Below are 19,131 nucleotides of genomic sequence, written 5' to 3' on the forward strand. Positions count from 1 at the left end.
CCAGGTGGGCCTGAGACTTGAAGATGTTTCAAAAGAAAAAGCAACATAAAAACTTCACCACTTAGATTTCTTCCTTAAAACATTTCTGTTTCTCATGAAAAAGTCTAAACACTGGGTCGTGTTCCACAGAGGGAAGGGATGTGTCCTAGAAGCCTTTTTCTCTTCACGCCCAGGGTCTTTTTCAGAGTTTGTTTCCTGCCCATCTTACAGATAATGGACCTGTTATCACTCTGGAATGGAACTCTATCAGCCTGGAGTGGCAAAAGGAAGATCAGGACCTGGAAGAATCCTTACAAAACTGGAGTCCACATGATGTGCTGTGCACGACCACACAGAGGCAGACAGCACCAAGAAGACGAGTGTCACATGACAGCTTTCCTTGAGAAACTCAACAATAACAACACATGGCAGGCGATTCAGGAAGAGCTGACCCATGAGTCCCAGCACTCCAGGAAAGGGAAATAATGTTTCCCACCTAGTGTGAACATTTCAGGCAGGAAAACACACTTACCTAATTTGATAATCACCTATTCATTGGAACAAACAATAACAAGGAAAGAGTACTGCACCTGATGCCAGAACCCCTCAGCAGGGTATAAAAGGGGACCACAGTCAGGGAGACACCCACACCTCACAAACCCACCGTCTGTAAACCCACAGCAACCTCCACCCTCTGACAGCATGGTCAACTCCTGTTGTGGCTCCGTCTGCTCTGAGCAGGGCTGTGGCCAAGACTTCTGCCAGGAGGAGTCCTGCTGCCGCCCCAGCTGCTGCCAGCCCACCTGCTGCCGCCCCACCTGCTGCAGAACCACCTGTTGTCGCCCCAGCTGTTGCATCTCCAGCTGCTGCAAGCCCCAGTGCTGCCAGTCTGTGTGCTGCCAGCCCACCTGCTGCAGACCCTCCTGCTGCCAGCCCAGTTGCTGCCGCCCCACCTGCTGCATCTCCAGCTGCTGCAGGCCCCAGTGCTGTCAGCCCTCCTGCTGCCGCCCCACCTGTTGCCAGACCACCTGCTGCAGACCCTCCTGCTGCATCTCCAGCTGCTGCCGCCCCACCTGCTGCCGCCCCACCTGCTGCATCTCCAGCTGCTGCAGGCCCATCTGCTGCCAGACCACCTGCTGTAGAACTCAGTGCTGCCGCCCCAGCTGCTGTGTGTCCACCTGCTGCCGCCCCTGCTGCTCTAGTGGTTCTTGCTGCTGAGCCTTTCACCTCCACTCACCTGTTCTTCATGAACTAATACTGTTGATGTAGTCAATCTATGCACTGTATTGTGAGGGCCCAATTTTGAACTTTCATTTCTAATGAAATTTTAGATGGAATTTTGGTCTCCAATACATTACTCCCTACTCCCTCCATTTAATTTCTGTCTCCCAAAGACAAATCTCCTCTGAAATCTCTCCACTATCATGTCTCTGAAATGGAAAATTTTGATATTTTACTCTGTGCCATGTTTTCCCATATGAAGGTATTATCACATCTTGAATAAATCTGAATTTTCCCGAGCATACAAATCCAAGTGCATTATGCTCATTATTTCTCTGTATGGAACGTCCATCTTTATCTGGCAGTTTGTCTGAGTTATTCTCTGAGGAAGAGCAGAAGCTGCAGGTGATTTCCGAGTGCTACCTCTACTCCCTCTGCACTCTCATCACTACCTGGGAGGACGCTTGCTTCGAGCAGGCTCCTCCACTCTCTGCATGAGGACTCTCTGGAGGAAGGCGTGAGCCCTGGGCAGGAGAGTCAGAGCCTCTGAGCGCAGTGGTCACCCAGGGCAGGAGGTGGTGAGCACAAGTGGTCCTCACTGACTGCTTCCCCAGTGGGGACGTCTGTGCCAGTCCCCAGTGTCCTTGGTGGGATGAAGCCCAGCCACATCCAGGAGTCCTCTTCTCACTCTCTCACTCTGTTTTGGCTTCCATGCCTGCCTTGCTCATTCACCCAGTTTCTTTCACTGACTGTAGGGATCATCACCCAAATGAACTACTTCTCAAAAAACCCCTGTCTCTGGGTCTTCTCTAGATGTGGCCCAATCTAAGACCGTTCCCAACCTCCCTAAGAACATCCTTGAAAACATTTCTCATATAAAGCTCAAGGTGTTCTGATGGATCTGTAGTTCACTCTCAAAAACCATGCTAAACCCTCTTTTGAATTTTGCACAGATGTTGCAATGCTAGTTGTCTTCTTTTCTTTCCTCTATAACCACATCTGAGGGTTGGGGCACAACAGCCACATAGGTAACAGTCTTCCTTGAGAAGTCTGTGGTTGAGGGGAACACCTGAGATTGCGTGCTGAGGTGGATATAAATCAGGAATTTTGCATAAGGAAATCCCATGACAGTGGACCTATATCTATTGTGGTCTCAGAATCACATTGGTGTATGATCTATGTTGCAACCTGAAAGATGGTGCTCCAACCTCACTGTGGGTCAGCTGCAAGCTGTTACCTCATTCAGGCCATCAAGAGGTGACTTCATCGCTGTATCAGCTCACTGTGTTGCCTGGTGCAGCAAAAATTAGGTCCCAATGAGGCCATGACCACTGTCCACTGGTCACATGTCCTGTGATAGGTGTGGGTCCGCTGACCTCAGAGCTGTTACACGGCACTCCCTGGTGACAGTCATTGCTGCAGGATCCATGTTCTCACCAAGGACTGCACAGGACCTTTGTGCTGTTCTTGTGGCAGCACAGATGAATATTGTACCCACGAGGGCTACTGCTTAGGCTTTGTTTCCTTTGAGGATAGCTGGTGGGCATGATAATACAGTGACAAAGCAGAACACAGCTCCTCTCTGATTTAAAAATAATAGAGGAGATTTACCTCGCTGAATGTGGGTCTCACCTTGGACAGTCCTTTCACCCTGCAGCACTGAGCAGAGATCCAGGACCACACCCAGCACACACCTCTGGGTATTCACTGAGAGAGCAGACACTCCACTAAAACACAGAGGCACAGTTCAAAGAAAAGCCATCACAGGGAAAACAACGACAACCACAGGTATCCCCACAGATGCCTGATAATAAATGCAGCAATTCAAGAACATAATAGGAAGACAGCACAATGCCTCCAAAGAAACACAACATTTCAGTAAGAGAACATGAATATTAGATTGATGAAATGTCAGAAACAGATTTCAATAACTGATCATAGCATTACTTAGAAGTAATCAGAAACTAATTCACAAACTAGAAAAATCTGTACATGACATGAATAAAAATCTTTCCCACAAAACTGAGATTTAAAGGAAAATCAAAATGAAATATTGGAAATTAAAAATTCAATAGAACAAATAAAAATATGGTGGAAGATCTTAAGAATAGACTTAGTGAGGCAGAAGAAAGAAGATCCAAGTTAAATATCTAATCCATGGAAATTTTACAGTCAGACAACAACAACCAAAAAAGAAGAAGAAATTAGAAAACTAAAAAATTGTGTCAGAATTTACAGTGTGCTATCAAACAATCCAACATAGTGATATTAGGATTCCTGAAGGCATGGAAAAATAAAATGGACCAGAAGACCTTTTTAGTGAAATAACTACAGAAAACCTCCCCAATTTGGAGAATCAAAGGGACATCTAAGTGCTGGAAGCACACAGAACTCCTAATAGACATGGCCAGACACATTGTAGTCAACCTTTCCACAGTAAACCATAAAGAAAAGATTCTAAAATGTGCACAAGAGAAACCTGATTCCTTTCAGAGGATTTGCAACTGGACTCACAGTGGACTTCTGATCAGAAACCCTACAGGCTAGAAGAAAACGGTGAGATATAGTCTAAGTCTCAAGAGAAAAATACTGTCAACCCAGAATACCATACCCTGCAAAACTCTCACTTATAAATTAAGGTGAAATAAAGATCTTCCACAGCAAGCAGAAATTGAAAGAATCTGTCACTAGTCATCCAGCATTACAAAAGATGCTTAAGGATGTTCTACACATAGAAACACAGAAACACGGTCATCACTACAAAAGAAGGTGAAGGCAGAAAATCTCCCAGTAAAAGTACAAAGGGAATCCAAAGGAAATAATAAGAATATTTATAGGAAAATGGCTGGGCAAAGTCGTTACTTATCTACAGTCACCTTGAATGTAAATGGCCTCAACTTTCCAGTTAAACGATACAGACTGGCTGAATGCATTAAAAAATAAAACCCATCTGTTTGCTGCATCCAAGAAACACATCTCACCAACAAAGACTGAAAGTGGAAGGATGTAAAGGAACTGGTGTAGCCATCCTTATATCAGACAAAGCAGACTTTAACACAAAAGCTGTTAAAATAGACAAAGAAGGGCACTATGTAGTGATTAAGGGATCAATTCAACAGGGAGATGTGACTATTGTAAACATATATGCAGGTCATCTGACTATTTAAAAGAAATGTTACTGACTCTAACGGGAGACATAGACTCCAATATAATAGTAACAGGGGACCTCAATACTCTACTTTCAGCAATGGACAGATCTACAAGGAAATAACAGAGTTTATTGACACGATGGACCCCATGGATCTAATGGATATCTACTGAACATTTCATCCTACAGATGCAGAATACACATGCTTCTCACCAGTGCAAGAAGTTTCTCTAGGATAGACCACATGCTAGGCCATAAATAAAGTCTCAGCAAATTCAAAATAATCAAAATATACCATACTTCCCTGACTACAATGGAATGTAGCTGGAAATCAACAACTCAAGAATCTCTAGATCATAGGTAAACACATGGAGACTAAACAATACCTCCTGAATGAACAGTGGTTCATTGGAGGAATCAAAAGAAAAAAAAAGATTTGTGGAAACAAATGAAGATGACAATACAACATGTCAAAACTTGTGGGATACAGCAAAAGCAGTGTAAAAAGGAACGTTTATAGCAATTGGTTGGAAAGGCACTAATAAATGAGGTATGAATATTTCTAATGCATCTAGAAAAATAAAAGCAAATCAAATCCAAAACTAGTAGAAGAAAAGAAATAATTAAAATTAGTGAATAATCAAAATTGAATCAAAAAATACAAAAGATTGGCAAAACAAAAAGCTTTTTTTAAAAAAATAAACAACATTTACTCAACAATTGCCCAACTAACAAAAACAAAAAAAGAATGAGAGGACCCAAATCAAAAAAATTAGAGGTGCAAAAGGAAATGTAACAACAGACACTACAGAAATAAAAGGATTCATCAGAAATTACTACAAAGAGCTATATGCCAAAAAATTGGGAAACCTTGAAGAAATGGACAGATTACTGGACACATACAATTTACCTAAATTGAGCTATGAAGACATTGAAACCTAAACAGACCAATAACCTAGCCAGAAAATGAATCAGTAATATAAACCACTGATCCCAACAACACATCAGGAAGATCATTCAACTGGACCAAGAGAGATTTATCCCAGGTATGCAGGGATAGTTTGACATTTGCAAATCAATCAATGTGATACAGCACATTAACAAACTGAAGATCAAAAACCACATGATTCTCTCAATAGATGCACAGAAAGCATTTGATATAATACAACACCTTTCATAATGAAAACTTTAAGCAAATTGGGTTTAGAAGGAACATTCCTCAACACAATCAAGGCATCTTATGACAAAACCACAGCCAGCATCCTATTAAATAGGGAAAAGTCGGAAGCATTCCCACTGAGATCCAGAACTAGATAAGGATGACCACTCTGACCTCTGCTATTCAGTATAGTTCTGAAAGTTTTAGCCAGAGCCATTAGGCAAGAAAAAGAAATCAAAGGGATACAAATTGGGAAGGAGGAAGTCAAACGATCCCTATTTGCAGATTACATGATTCTATACACTGGGGATCCCAAAGACTCCACTAACAGGCTATTGGAACTCATAGAAGAATTTGGTAAAGTGGAAGGATATAAAGGCAAAACACAAAATCCATAACCTTTGTATACACAGACAATGCCATGGCTGAGACAATTCCATTCACAATAGCTACAAAAAATATCAAATACCTTGGAATTAATTTAACCAAGGATGTTAAAGATCTCTCTGATGAAAATCACAAAACATTAAAAAAGAAATAGAAGATGACACACACAAAAAATGGAAACATTCAATGTCCATGGATTGGAAGAATCAATATCATCAAAATGTACATAGTACTAAAAGCAATGTGAATATTCAATGCAATACCAAACCGAATACCAAGAACAGGGGCCAGCACTGTTGCGCAGTGGGCTAATCCTCCACCTGTTTATTCCCTCCTTCACATCCTGCTTTCTTTTTTTTATTTTGACAGGCAGAGTGGACAGTGAGAGAGAGAGAGACAGAGAGAAAGGTCTTCATTTACTGTTGGTTCACCCTCCAATGGCCGCCATGGCTGCCGCACAGCAGCCGGCTCACCGTGCTGATCCGAAGCGAGGAGCCAGGTACTTCTCCTGGTCTCCCATGCGGGTGCAGGGCCCAAGGACTTGGGCCATCCTCCACTGCACTCCCGGGCCACAGCAGAGCTGGACTGAAAGAGCAGCAGCCAGGACAGAATCCGGCACCCTAACCGGGACTAGAACCTGGTGTGCCTGCACCACAGGTGGAGGATTAGCCTAGTGAGCTGTGGCACTGGCCCACATCCTGCTTTCTATTATGGCCTGTGAAAGCAGTAAAAAATGGCCTAGGTCCTTGGGCTCCTGCACCTGTGTGGTAGACCAGGAAGAAGCTCCTGGCTCCTGGCTTCAGATAGGCGCAGCTCCAGCCATTGCGGCCCTTTGGGGAATGAACCAGTGCATGGAAGACCTTTCTCTCTGTCTCTCCCTCTCACTGTCTGTAACTCTACCTCTCAAATAAATCTTTAAAAAAACTTATGGGATGTAAAGAAAGCTTATAAAAATACTAAGAACATTCTCAGATAAAGAAAAACGTTGCTGAAATTCATGTGGAGGCACAGGAGACCTTGAATAGCTAAAGCAATCTTATACAACAAAAACAAGGCTGGAGGCATCACAATACCTGATTTCCCGATATACCACAGGGCAGTTACAATCAAAACAGCCTGGTCTAGCACAAAAACAGATGGATAGACCAATGCAATAGAACAGAAACACCAGAAATCAACTGATGCTTCTACAACCAACTTATCTTTGACAAAGGAAGTAAGACCAATTCCTGGAGCGAGGACAGTCATTCAACAAATGATGCTGGGAAAACTGGATCTCCATATCCAGAAGTAAGAAACAAGACCCCTACCTTACATCTTACACAAAAAAGCCACTCAGAATGGATTAAAGACTTATATCTATGACCCACTACCATCAAATTAATAAAGAACATTAGAGAAACCCTGAGAGACATTGGCATACCACATAGTTCTTAGAAAAGACCCCAGAGGCACAGGCAATCAAAGCCAAAATTAACAAATGGGATTGCATTAAATGGAAAAGCTTCTGCACTGCAAAGGAAACGCTCAACAAAGTGAAGAGGCAACAGAATGGAGAAGTTATTCACAAACTATGCAACTGATGCAGGATTAATAACAAGAATATATTCAGAGATCAGGAAACTCAACAACAACAAAACAGACAACCCAACTAAGAAATGGGAAAAGGACTTAAACAGGCATTTTTCCAAAGAGGGCATCCAAATGGCCAACAGACACATGAAAAAATGTTCAGGTTCACTAGCCATCAGGGAAAGCAAATCAAAACCACAATGAGGTTTCACCTTAGCACCGTCAGAATGGCTTTCACACAGAAACCAACAAACAACAAATGCTTTTGAGGAGGTGGGGAAAAAGGTACTCTAATCTACTATTGGTGGAAATGTATACTGGTATAGCCACTGTGGAAGACAGTATGGAGATACCTCAGAAATCTGAATGTAGACTTATCATACAATTCAGCCATCCCACTCCTGGGAATTTTCCCAAGGGAAATGAAATCAGCATATGAAAGAGTTATTGATTCCCCCATGTTTATTATAGCTCAACAATAGCTGAGATATGGAATCAACCCAAATGCCCATCAACTGAAGTCTGGGTAAAGAAATTATGGGATATGTATACCCTAGAATACTACACAGTCATAAAGAAAATGAAATTCTGTCATTTGCAACAAAATGGATAAAACGGAACAACATCATACTTAGTGAAATAAGTCAGTCCAAAAGGACAAATGCTATATGATCTCCCTGACCTGTGAAAACTAACAATCACCTAAAAGGTAATCTCTAGAAGAGAAATTAACACTTTGAGATGCAAAAACTTTGAACAGCCCTTGTCTTAACTGTTGAGGATCAGTTTTTTTTTCATACAATCTGTGGAGCTCTTTACTTAGAAGAGTTAATCATATGTGTGTAAAATCATATGTGTATGCTTTAAAAATTATCTGCTCTACTTCCCTACCTATGGGTAAACTCATCAGGCAGTATACAGAGTCTTGGCTGTCCTGGTTCTGAGGTTCTTCCCAAATAACCCAGGGTGCTCTCAGCAGAAATCATCCACTATGGCTCATGCTCTAGAGATTCATTCTTATCCATGTAAGACTATGCGTTATGGTATTAGAGTGACCTAAAGAGTAAAAAAAATTCAGGAAAAAAAAGAGTAAAGAAAATCACCAGTGGTTCAGTCTGCCATGTTCAAAACTCAGTGTTTCAAATTCAGGGTCATATTCTCTATTATTTTGTTAGTATCAGTTACATTTTAATTATTTTTAGCTACTTATGTTCCCAGCATAAACTTCCACAGTTGCATGCAAATGAGAAAAAAAAGAGGTGGTGCTTCTCAAGCTTTGTTATCCCCTGGAATTACTTGAGAAGCATAAAAACTTCTCCTCCAGGCCAAATCCCACACCAATTAAATCAGCGTGTCCCTGGGCAGGAGCCAGTCTGGCAGTTTTTCACTGCAACAAGCAGCCGACATGGAGGGCCCCTGGCTTAGGGCTGTGACTCTGCACAAGGGTCTGTAAGGAGCCTGAGCTGCGCCCCTGTAGCTGTGGTGAGAGTTCACTTAACCTCCCTCAACCTGTGTAGAAACTTCTCTCCTGATAATCCACAACTCCCTCTTTTAGGTTTTGTTCTTCCCTACTTTCATACAGTAAATCCTGTGAGAATCTGGCCCCTCGGGACACCAGGCTGCTTCACAGTACATCTGCATACATCTTTCCTGCTCTGCACACATAAGCATAGGACTAAAACGTGTCAATCACTCGTTTGATAAGGAAATAAATGTGATTAAAATGCTGCTGGGGATGGTCTTAGAGGATCTTAACTAAGATACTTAGAGCTGCCACCCCAGTTACCACCTTGTCCCTGCTGCCCCTTTCCTTGGCCCAGATGGGCAGGGGTGGACTGGCAGCCCCACTCAGCACCTCATGCACAGTGATGGTGGCCCAGGAACTTGGCAGGCATTGCTGCAGCCTCCGGGCTTTCATCTCATCCCCGCTATGATCAAATGTAAGTGGGTGCCCATGGATCGAGATGTTTATTTCTACTTCACCTTTATTTTGCTCTGAGCTTTTTTTTTGGTTGAAATCAATGACTAGAGAGTGAAATCTGAGCAATGACTTCAATAAAAAAGCAGGGCAGAGGGCCTGGCACTGTGGTGTAGCGGGTTAAACTGTGGCCTGCAGTGCCAGCATCCCATTTGGGCACCAGTTCAAGTCCCGGCTGCTCCACTTCTGATCCAGCTCTCTGCTATGACCTGGGAAAGCAGCAGAAGATGGACCAAGTCCTTGGGCCCCTGCACTCAAGTGGAGCTCCTGGTTCCTGGCTTCAGATAGGCGCAGGTTCAGCTGTTGACAGCCAATCGGGGAATGAACCAGTGGTGGAAGACCTCGCTCTCTCTATTTGCCTCTCCTCTCTCTGTGTAACTCATAAAATGCCTAAATCTTTTAAATAATAGCAAGGTAGAGAGTGCACCCTCAGATCTGGGATCAGCAGAGAGAAATGGAAGGGGTGAGCTAAGCTAAGAGGCCAGGACACTGGAGTCCTCTGGTTTGGCTTGGACACAGGTCACAGGTCACACACCTGTCAGCCAAGAACAGGTGATGAGAAGCAGTCCAAAGAGGAGGAAGGGGAGGGGACTGAACTGTGTGGTGAGGCTCATTTCTGCATCCAGATTCCTCAAGTTCCTAAAACTCACTTAGATGTTTGTGCATGGAGAAAAAAAATCACAACATAGTTTTCTTCCTTGAAACAGTTCTGTGTTTCTTTCCATGAAAAATTTAGAAAGAGGGCTGTGATTCAGAGTGGAGACAGGACATGTCCTCCAACTTTGTTGTTCTACTGTCTGGGGCCTCGTTTCAGAGTCCCAATGTCTTGTCCCCCTGTCACGCAGGGAATGGGATCTGACAACGACGCACATCTACCCACTTGAGCCACCAGAAGTCCTCACAGTCCAGGAGAATTGAGGACACTGGAGGTACAGCCATGTGGGACTGAGCTGCAGAGCCCAGAGTGTGAATGCCACATGACTGCTCCTGCAGAAGCTCAACACCACCACACGGGAGGTGATTCAGGAAGGGCCGATGGGCTGAACTCTAACACACCAGGAAAGCGAAATAATGTTTCCCATCTGCTGAGACATTTCAGGCAGGGAAACACACTTGCCTAATTTGATAATCACCTATTTATCAGGGAAAACAATAACAAGGAAAGAGCACTGCACCTGATGCCAGCAGCCCCTCAACAGGGTATAAAAGGGGAGCAGGGGCAGGGAGACACCCACACCTCAGGTACTCAGGCAGGTAGGACATGCTGGCAGAAGCAGTGAAGCCCACGTGTTGCCTGCCAGTGAAATTCTGACCCCACACGAAGCTTCCCAGTGCAGTTGGTACCAGAGGGGAGGTGGCGCGAGCTTCATGTCCATACATCAGACCTCACTAGAGCTGGATGCCCAGCAGTCAGGAGAGGGTGCAGAGTGGGTAGAGCCACCCAGATGAGGTGATTCCTGTGAGCTGGGAGACTTCTGGTAGCAGTGCAGGTGGACACTGAGAGCCACCAGCAATCCCCACCCACACTGACTAGGGTGTAGGAGCACCTCTCTGTCAGCAGATACCCAGACCTGGCACTGAATCATGGACTTGCGCATGGCTCTGGTCCTCCTTCCAGTCTTTCTCAGGTCACTGCAACTGCTGGGCCACAATTTCTAAAGAAACTGACAAGAGGTGGTTTAGTGGGCGTCATGTCTGGTTGTCCAGGTAGACTGTAGCTGTTCTCCCTACCCAATTACAACATGAACTGGAATTAGTAATGCCTGGTGCCCCAGCATTACCTGTGATGAATTTCCTTGTCTCTGTCCCCACTGTGTGGCAATGCACACACAGTGAGCATCCGTCACCAGAGTAAATAGCTCTTTTTCTTTGCTTGTGGACTCCACAGCTCGAGTACCCAAAAGTGATAAAGAGGTCAAAACCATATCTCCTGGAGGTGGCACCTGCCCTCTAGATCCAGGCCCTCTGGATTCATAAGGGCTAAAGCTTCACTGGAGGAAGCACAGAATTCCCCAAATGCATCCTCATGATTGAAAGGGAACAGGAAGTCTGTTCATCTGCTCTTTTTATTGTATGGACGTATTATATCTGTTGTGGTCACATCATCACAGGATGGTCATTGGTGTATTATCTATGTTGCAACCTGAAAGATGGTGCTCCAGCCTCACAGTGTGTCAGCTGCAAGCTATTACCTTATTCACGCCATCAAGAGATGACTTCATCACAGTACCATCCCACTGTGTTTGCCTGGTGCACCAAATATCAGGACCCACTGAGACCATGACCACTGTTCACTGGTCACATGTCCTGTGATACACGTGTTTCCGCTGGCCTCGCTGCCTCACTGCAGTTACATAGGTCGCCCTGGTGACAGTCATTGCTGCAGGATCCATGATCACAACGACGACTCCTCAGGTCCTTTATGCTGTTCTTATGGCTGCGGAGATGAATATTGTACCCATGAGGGCTAGCGCTTAGGCTTGGAGGAGCGCTGGTGAGCATGACAATACACCTACAAAGCAGAACACAGCTGCTCTCTGATTTAAAAAAAATAGAGGAGATTTACCTCGCTGAATGTGGGTCTCACCTGGGACACTCCCTTCACCCTGCAGCACTGAGCAGAGATCCAGGACCACAACCAGTACACACCTCTGGGTATTCACTGAGAGAGCAGACACTCCACTAAAACACAGAGGCGTAGTTCAAAGATAAAGCCATCATAGGGAAAGCAACAATCACAACCACAGGTATCCCCACAGATGCCTGATAATAAATGCAGCAATTTAAGAACCAGAATAGGAAGACAACACGACGCCCCCAAATAACAGAACACTTCAATAATAGAACGTGAATATTAAATGATTGAAGAAATTCCAGAAATGGAATTAAAATCTGATCATAGCATTCCTTAGAAGTAATCAGAAGCAAATTCATGAACGAAAGAAATCGTACATGCCATGAATGAAATTTTTTCCCACGAAATTGAGATTTTTAAAGAAAATCTTAATGAAATATTGGCAATGAAGGATTCAATAGAATATGATGGGGAGCCTTAAGTACAGACTTGGTGAGACAGTAGAAAGAGCATCTGTTTTAGATGACAAATCTCTGGAAATTTATAGTCAGACTAACAAAAGAAGAAGAAAAGAAATACAAAACTAAAAACCATGTTTGGTTCTGTTCTCTTGAGCACACGGGCAGCTGTCAGGTTTCCCCCACCTGGCAATAATCCTTTTCCCTTTCTCTGTTGTTTGGTGTTGTTTTGTGGTGGCCTTTCTTTGGTGCTGAAACCTGGGTCCAGGTTGACCTTACTCTCCTCCTGGGGATGTGTGGTCCTACGGGATTTTGGAATTCTGACAACTAGCTCAATGCCTTCCACACCTCTACACCTTCCATGGGCTCTACACCTTCCATGGGCTCTATGCTTGTTCCCAGGCTCTATGCCTTTGCACAGACTCTCTACCTTCCATGGTCTTTGTGCCTTTCCGTGGGATCTACCCCTTCCATGGGCTTTACCCCTTCCATGAGCTCTATGCCTTCCATGGGCTTAGGCCTCAGGTTCCAGTGCATGTGTGTATTTCAACCCCCACTCTCTGTTCCCGTGCCCTCCCCATCGGACAGCTGTGATCTTGGGGGTGCCCGATATCTGCCAGTCCAACTCCAGGAGTCACCATGGGAACTTCCTCGTCCTGTGTTTCATCCAGGTTACACCTCGTCTCTGCCCACCATTTCCTTGGCACAGGGCCCACGGATTGACTGGCGGCATTCATCATGATATGACACAGTAGTGGTCCAGGAATTAGTTTGGGCATTTCTGACCCTGTAAGTTTCCACCTCAAATAAATATAAGATGATTCTCTTTGATCTAGAAACTGCTTTCTTTAAAGTTTTTTTTTTCTAAATTTTTACAGGCATATAAAATAGTATATAGTCATGAGTTCCCTGTGATGTCTGAGACATGCACACATTGTGAATTAAGCCAGTCCCAAAGGGACAAACATCATATGTTCTCCCTGATCGGTGACAACTAACCAACCACAAAAAAGGAAACCTGTTGAAGTGAAATGGACACTATGAGAAACAGTGACTTGATCGGCCCTTGTCCTGACTGTTGATGTACAATTTAATACTTTATCCTTTTAGTATTTTTTGTTCTAGTTAATACTATTGGTTGAACTCTGTAATTAACACATAATTATTCTTAGGTGTTTAAATTTAACTGAAAAGTGGTCCCTGTTAAGTATAAGAGTGGGAATAAGTGAGGGAGGAGATATACAATTTGGGACATGCTCAATTGGACTTGCCCCAAATGGTGGAGTTAGAAATGTGCCAGGGGATTCCAATACAATCCCATCAAGGTTGCAGGTACCAATGCCATCTCACTAGTCCAAGTGATCGATTTCAGTTCATAATTGATCATACTGATAGGACTAAGAGTCAAAGGGATCACACAAACAAGACTAGTGTCTGCTAATACTAACTGATAGAATAAAAACGGCAGAGAATGATCCAACATGGGAAGCAGGATACAGAGCAGACTCACAGAATGGCAGATGTCTTAAACAGCACTCTGGCCTCAGAATCAGCCCTTAAGGCATTCGTATCTGGCTGAAGAGCCCATGAGAGTATTTCAGGCATGGAAAGCCAAGACACTCTGGCAAACAACAACAACAACAACAACAACAACAACAACCACCTAAATGAAAGATCTCTGCGAGTGAGATCCCAGTAGAAAGAACGGGGCCATCAAAGAAGGAGGCACCTTTCTCTGAAGGGAGGAGAGAACTTCCACTTTGACTATGACCCTGTCTGAATAAGATTGAAGTCGGCAAACTCAAAAGGGTTCCATAGCCTTGCCAACTCATGACTAGAGCCTAGGGAGATTACTGACACCATAAACAAGAGTGTCAAATTGTTAAGTCACCAACAGGAGTCACTGTGTACTTACTCCTCATGTGAGATCTCTGTCCTAATGTGTTGTCCAATGTGAAGTAATGCTATAACTAGTACTGAAACAGTATTTTACACTTTATGTTCTGTGTGGGTGCACACTGATGAAATCTTTGATTAATATATACTAAATCGAACTTCTGTATATAAAGATAATTGGAAATGAATCTTGATGTGAAAGGAATGGGAGAGGGAGCGGGAGATGGGAGTGGTGCGAGTGGGAGGGAAGTTATGGGGGGGGAGCCATTGTAATCCACAAACTGTACTCTGGAAATTTATATTTACTAAATAAAAGTTTAAAAAGTATAATAACCAATCAGAGCAAACATATCTACATCTGAACAAGTTCAATATTTCTTCAGGGTGAAAACATCTAGTACTAGACACTTTGCAGTACATTCTGTGCAGTCACCCTGCTGTGCAATAGAACCCAGACCTCCTCTCCATAGCTACAATGTAGGACCTGTTAATTAACCTTCCCAATCCCTTCTTCCCTATTTCTCTCCCCAGCCTCTAGTAACCACCTTTTTACTTCTATGAGATCATCTATGTTGATGCCACACTACGGGGTATTTACCCAAGGGAAATGAAATAAGATTGCTAAAGAGACATCTGCACTGCCATGTTTCCTGCAGCACTAATCAAACCAGTTGAGAAATGCAAACACCTAAGTGTCCATTTGAATAAAGAAAATATTGCACATGCAAGAAGGAATACCATTCAGCCATAAAAATGAAATCGTGTCACCCACAACAACATGGATGGAATGGAGGCCACTGTGTAAGACAAGTCACATGACCTACTTTTAGAGCATCGTCAGGGCTGAGACTCAACAGAGACAGGAAGATGGCTGTGTGCAGGTTAGAGAAGACACAAGAACACGGGGCAATCTCCCTCAGCTGCCTTGGACAGTAAGTCAGGGAAACAGAGGACACCACTTAGTTCATCTTGTAAAGCCAAGGGACAAGAAGTCAAAGGGACAAGGAAACCAGTCCTGGGGGGAGAGCTGAAGAACTAACCATTAAGGTGCAGGTGATCATACTACTCAGTCTGTCCAGGTGGGCCTGAGACTTGAAGATGTTTCAAAAGAAAAAGCAACATAAAAACTTCACCACTTAGATTTCTTCCTTAAAACATTTCTGTTTCTCATGAAAAAGTCTAAACACTGGGTCGTGTTCCACAGAGGGAAGGGATGTGTCCTAGAAGCCTTTTTCTCTTCACGCCCAGGGTCTTTTTCAGAGTTTGTTTTCTGCCCATCTTACAGATAATGGACCTGTTATCACTCTGGAATGGAACTCTATCAGCCTGGATTGGCAAAACGAAGATCAGGACCTAGAAGAATCCTTACAAAACTGGAGTCCACATGATGTGCTGGCAAGACCACACAGAGGCAGACAGCACCAAGAAGACGAGTGTCACATGACAGCTTTCCTTGAGAAACTCAACAATAACGACACATGGCAGGCGATTCAGGAAGAGCTGACCCATGAGTCCTAGCACTCCAGGAAAGGGAAATAATGTTTCCCACCTAGTTTGAACATTTCAGGCAGGAAAACACACTTACCTAATTTGATAATCACCTATTTATTAGGACAAACAGTAACAAGGAAAGAGCAATGTACCTGATGCCAGCAGCTCCTAAACAGGGTATAAAAAGGGACCACAGTCAGGGAGACACCCACACCTCACAAACCCACCATCTGTAAACCCACAGCAACCTCCACCCTCTGACACCATGGTCAACTTCTGTTGTGGCTCCGTCTGCTCTGAGCAGGGCTGTGGCCAAGACTTCTGCCAGGAGGAGTCCTGCTGCCGCCCCAGCTGCTGCCAGCCCACCTGCTGCCGCCCCACCTGCTGCACCTCCAGCTGCTGCAGGCCCCAGTGCTGCCAGCCCTCCTGCTGCCGCCCCACCTGTTGCCAGACCACCTGCTGCAGAACCACCTGTTGTCGCCCTACCTGTTGCCAGACCACCTGCTGCCGCCCCAGCTGTTGCATCTCCAGCTGCTGCAGGCCCCAGTGCTGCCAGTCTGTGTGCTGCCAGCCCACCTGCTGCAGACCCTCCTGCTGCATCTCCAGCTGCTGCCGCCCCACCTGCTGCCGCCCCACCTGCTGCATCTCCAGCTGCTGCAGGCCCATCTGCTGCCAGACCACCTGCTGTAGAACTCAGTGCTGCCGCCCCAGCTGCTGTGTGTCCACTTGCTGCCGCCCCTGCTGCTCTAGTGGTTCTTGCTGCTGAGCCTTTCACCTCCACTCACCTGTTCTTCATGAACTAATATTCTTGATGTAGTAAATCTATGAGCTGTATTGTAAGGGCCCAATTTTGAACTTTCATTTCTAATGAAATTTTAGATGGAGTTTTGGTCCCCAATACATCACTCCCTACAACTGCCATGTACTTTTGTCTTCCATACACAAATCTCTGAAATCTGGCCACTATCATGTCTCTGCAATGGAAAATTTTGCTCTGTGCCATGTTTTCTCTCATGAAGATATTCTCACATCTTGAATAAATCTGATTTTTTTCAAGCATACAAATCCAAGTACATTGTGTCTCATTATTTCTCTGTATGGAACGTCCATCTTTATCTGGCAGTTTGTCTGAGTATTCTCTGAGGAAGAGAAGAAGCTGCAGGTGATTTCCGAGTGCTACCTCTACTCCCTCTGCACTCTCATCACTACCTGGGAAGACGCTTGCTTCGAGCAGGCTCCTCCACTCTCTGCATGAGGACTCTCTGGAGGAAGGCGTGAGCCCTGGGCAGGAGAGTCAGATTCTCTGAGCGCAGTGATCACCCAGGGCAGGAGGTGGTGAGCACAAGTGGTCCTCACTGACTGCTTCCCCAGTGGGGACGTCTGTGCCAGTCTCCAGTGTCCTTGAGGGATGAAGCCCAGCCACATCCAGGAGTCCTCTTCTCACTCTCTCACTCTGTTTTGGCTTCCATGCCTGCCCTGCTCATTTACCCAGTTTCTTTCACTGACTATAGGGATCATCTCCCAAATGAACTGCTTCTCAAAAAACCCGTCTCTGGGTCTTCTCTAGATGTGGCCCAATCTAAGACCGTTCCCAACCTCCCTAAGAACATCCTTGAAAACATTTCTCATATAAAGCTCAAGGTGTTCTGATGAATCTGTAGTTCACTCTCAAAAACCATGCTAAACCCTCTTTTGAATTTTGCACAGATGTTGCAATGCTAGTTGTCTTCTTTCCTTTCCTCTATAACCACATCTGAGGGTTGGGGCACAACAGCCACATAGGTAACAGTCTTCCTTAAGAAGTCTGTGGTTGAGGGGAACACCTGAGATTGCGTGCTGAGGCGGATATAAATCAGGAATTTTTCACAAGGAAATTCCATGAAAGTGGACCTGTATGTACTGTGGTCTCAGCATCACAGGATGCTCATTGGTGTATGATCTATGTTACAACCTGAAACATGGTGCTCAAACCTCACTGTGGGTCAGCTGCAAGCTGTTACCTCATTCACGCCATCAAGAGGTGACTTCATCGCTGTATCAGCTCACTGTGTTGCCTGGTGCAGCAAAAATTAGGACCCAATGAGGCCATGACCACTGTCCACTGGTCTCATGTCCTGTGATAGGTGTGGGTCCGCTACCTCAGAGCAATTACTTGGGACTCCCTGGTGACAGTCATTGCTGCAGGATCCATGTTCACTCCAAGGACTGCACACATCATTTGTCCTGTTCTTGTGGCAGCACAGATGAATATGAACCCACTAGGGCTAGCACTTAAGCTTTGGTCTCCTTTGAGGAGAGCTGGTGAGCATGACAATACACCTCCCTAGCAGAATACACCTCCCCTCTGATTTAAAAAAAATGGAGGAGATTTACCTCGCTGAATGTGGGTCTCACCTTGGACACTCCCTTCACCCTGCAGCACTGAGCAGAGCTCCAGGACCACACCAGTACACACCTCTGGGTATTCACTGAGAGCAGACACTCCACTAAAACACAGAGGTATAGTTCAAAGATAAAGCCATCACAGGGAATACAACAAACCCAACCACAGGTATCCCCACAGATGCCTGATAATAATAAATACAGCAATTCAAGAACCAGAATAGGAAGACAACATGACACCCTCAAAGAAACAAAACATTTCTTTTTTTTTAATTTTAATTGTTTTAATCAAGTAACGTAGCTGTTTGGAACAGGAAATTTTAAGACAGTTCAATAGAGCAGTGAAGGATCACTCTGTTAGGATACCCTCCATGAATAAAATTCAACAGATTACGTGAACTGGAATTCCACTGGAAATTTGGCACCAGACTAAACATTAGTCCAAGCCAAAATTTTTTCTTTAGTGTTGAGAAGCCCTAAACATATTTTCCTTCAGGTTAAAAGTAAAGAGCTCTATAACAGAACCTCATTAGCTTGACACTGTTGAGTACAACTTAGGTCACCAGGATCTCCTATGGGTATTTCAGTTGATGAAAGCAAACTGGCCATACAGCAAAATTTGAAACCTAGGCGACATATGCGTTTGCAAAACTCCCCTCTTTGGTGTGACACAGCACATTCCATCCAGGTATATGGCTCCTGTTCCACTCTCATCAGAATCTACCAAAGGCAGTTGTAAATAAACTCTCTCAAATAAGATTGCTAGGTTTCAGTTCCTTAGAATATCAAGCTAACAAGGTTTTATTTTACCAAATGTCTGTATAATTTCAATGTGAAAAAATTTTTTACATACATTTGTTAAAGTCTCATAATCTGTGAGATGGG

At 44.4% G+C, this 19,131-nt stretch overlaps 1 protein-coding gene across 1 annotated transcript; it reads left to right on the forward strand.

Moving 5' to 3' along the window:
- The first annotated feature begins 608 nt into the window (after window positions 1-608).
- Window positions 609-16,934, forward strand: LOC108178582 (keratin-associated protein 4-3-like). Its single transcript, XM_070060899.1, has 2 exons — window positions 609-1,194; window positions 16,037-16,934. The coding sequence occupies exons 1-2, from the start codon at window positions 682-684 to the stop codon at window positions 16,628-16,630; spliced, it is 1,107 nt and encodes a 368-aa protein (XP_069917000.1). The 5' UTR covers window positions 609-681; the 3' UTR covers window positions 16,631-16,934.
- Window positions 16,935-19,131: the final 2,197 nt, after the last annotated feature.

The sequence above is a fragment of the Oryctolagus cuniculus genome, chromosome 17 (assembly GCF_964237555.1).
Source record: "Oryctolagus cuniculus chromosome 17, mOryCun1.1, whole genome shotgun sequence".
Taxonomy (NCBI): Eukaryota; Metazoa; Chordata; class Mammalia; order Lagomorpha; family Leporidae; genus Oryctolagus; species Oryctolagus cuniculus.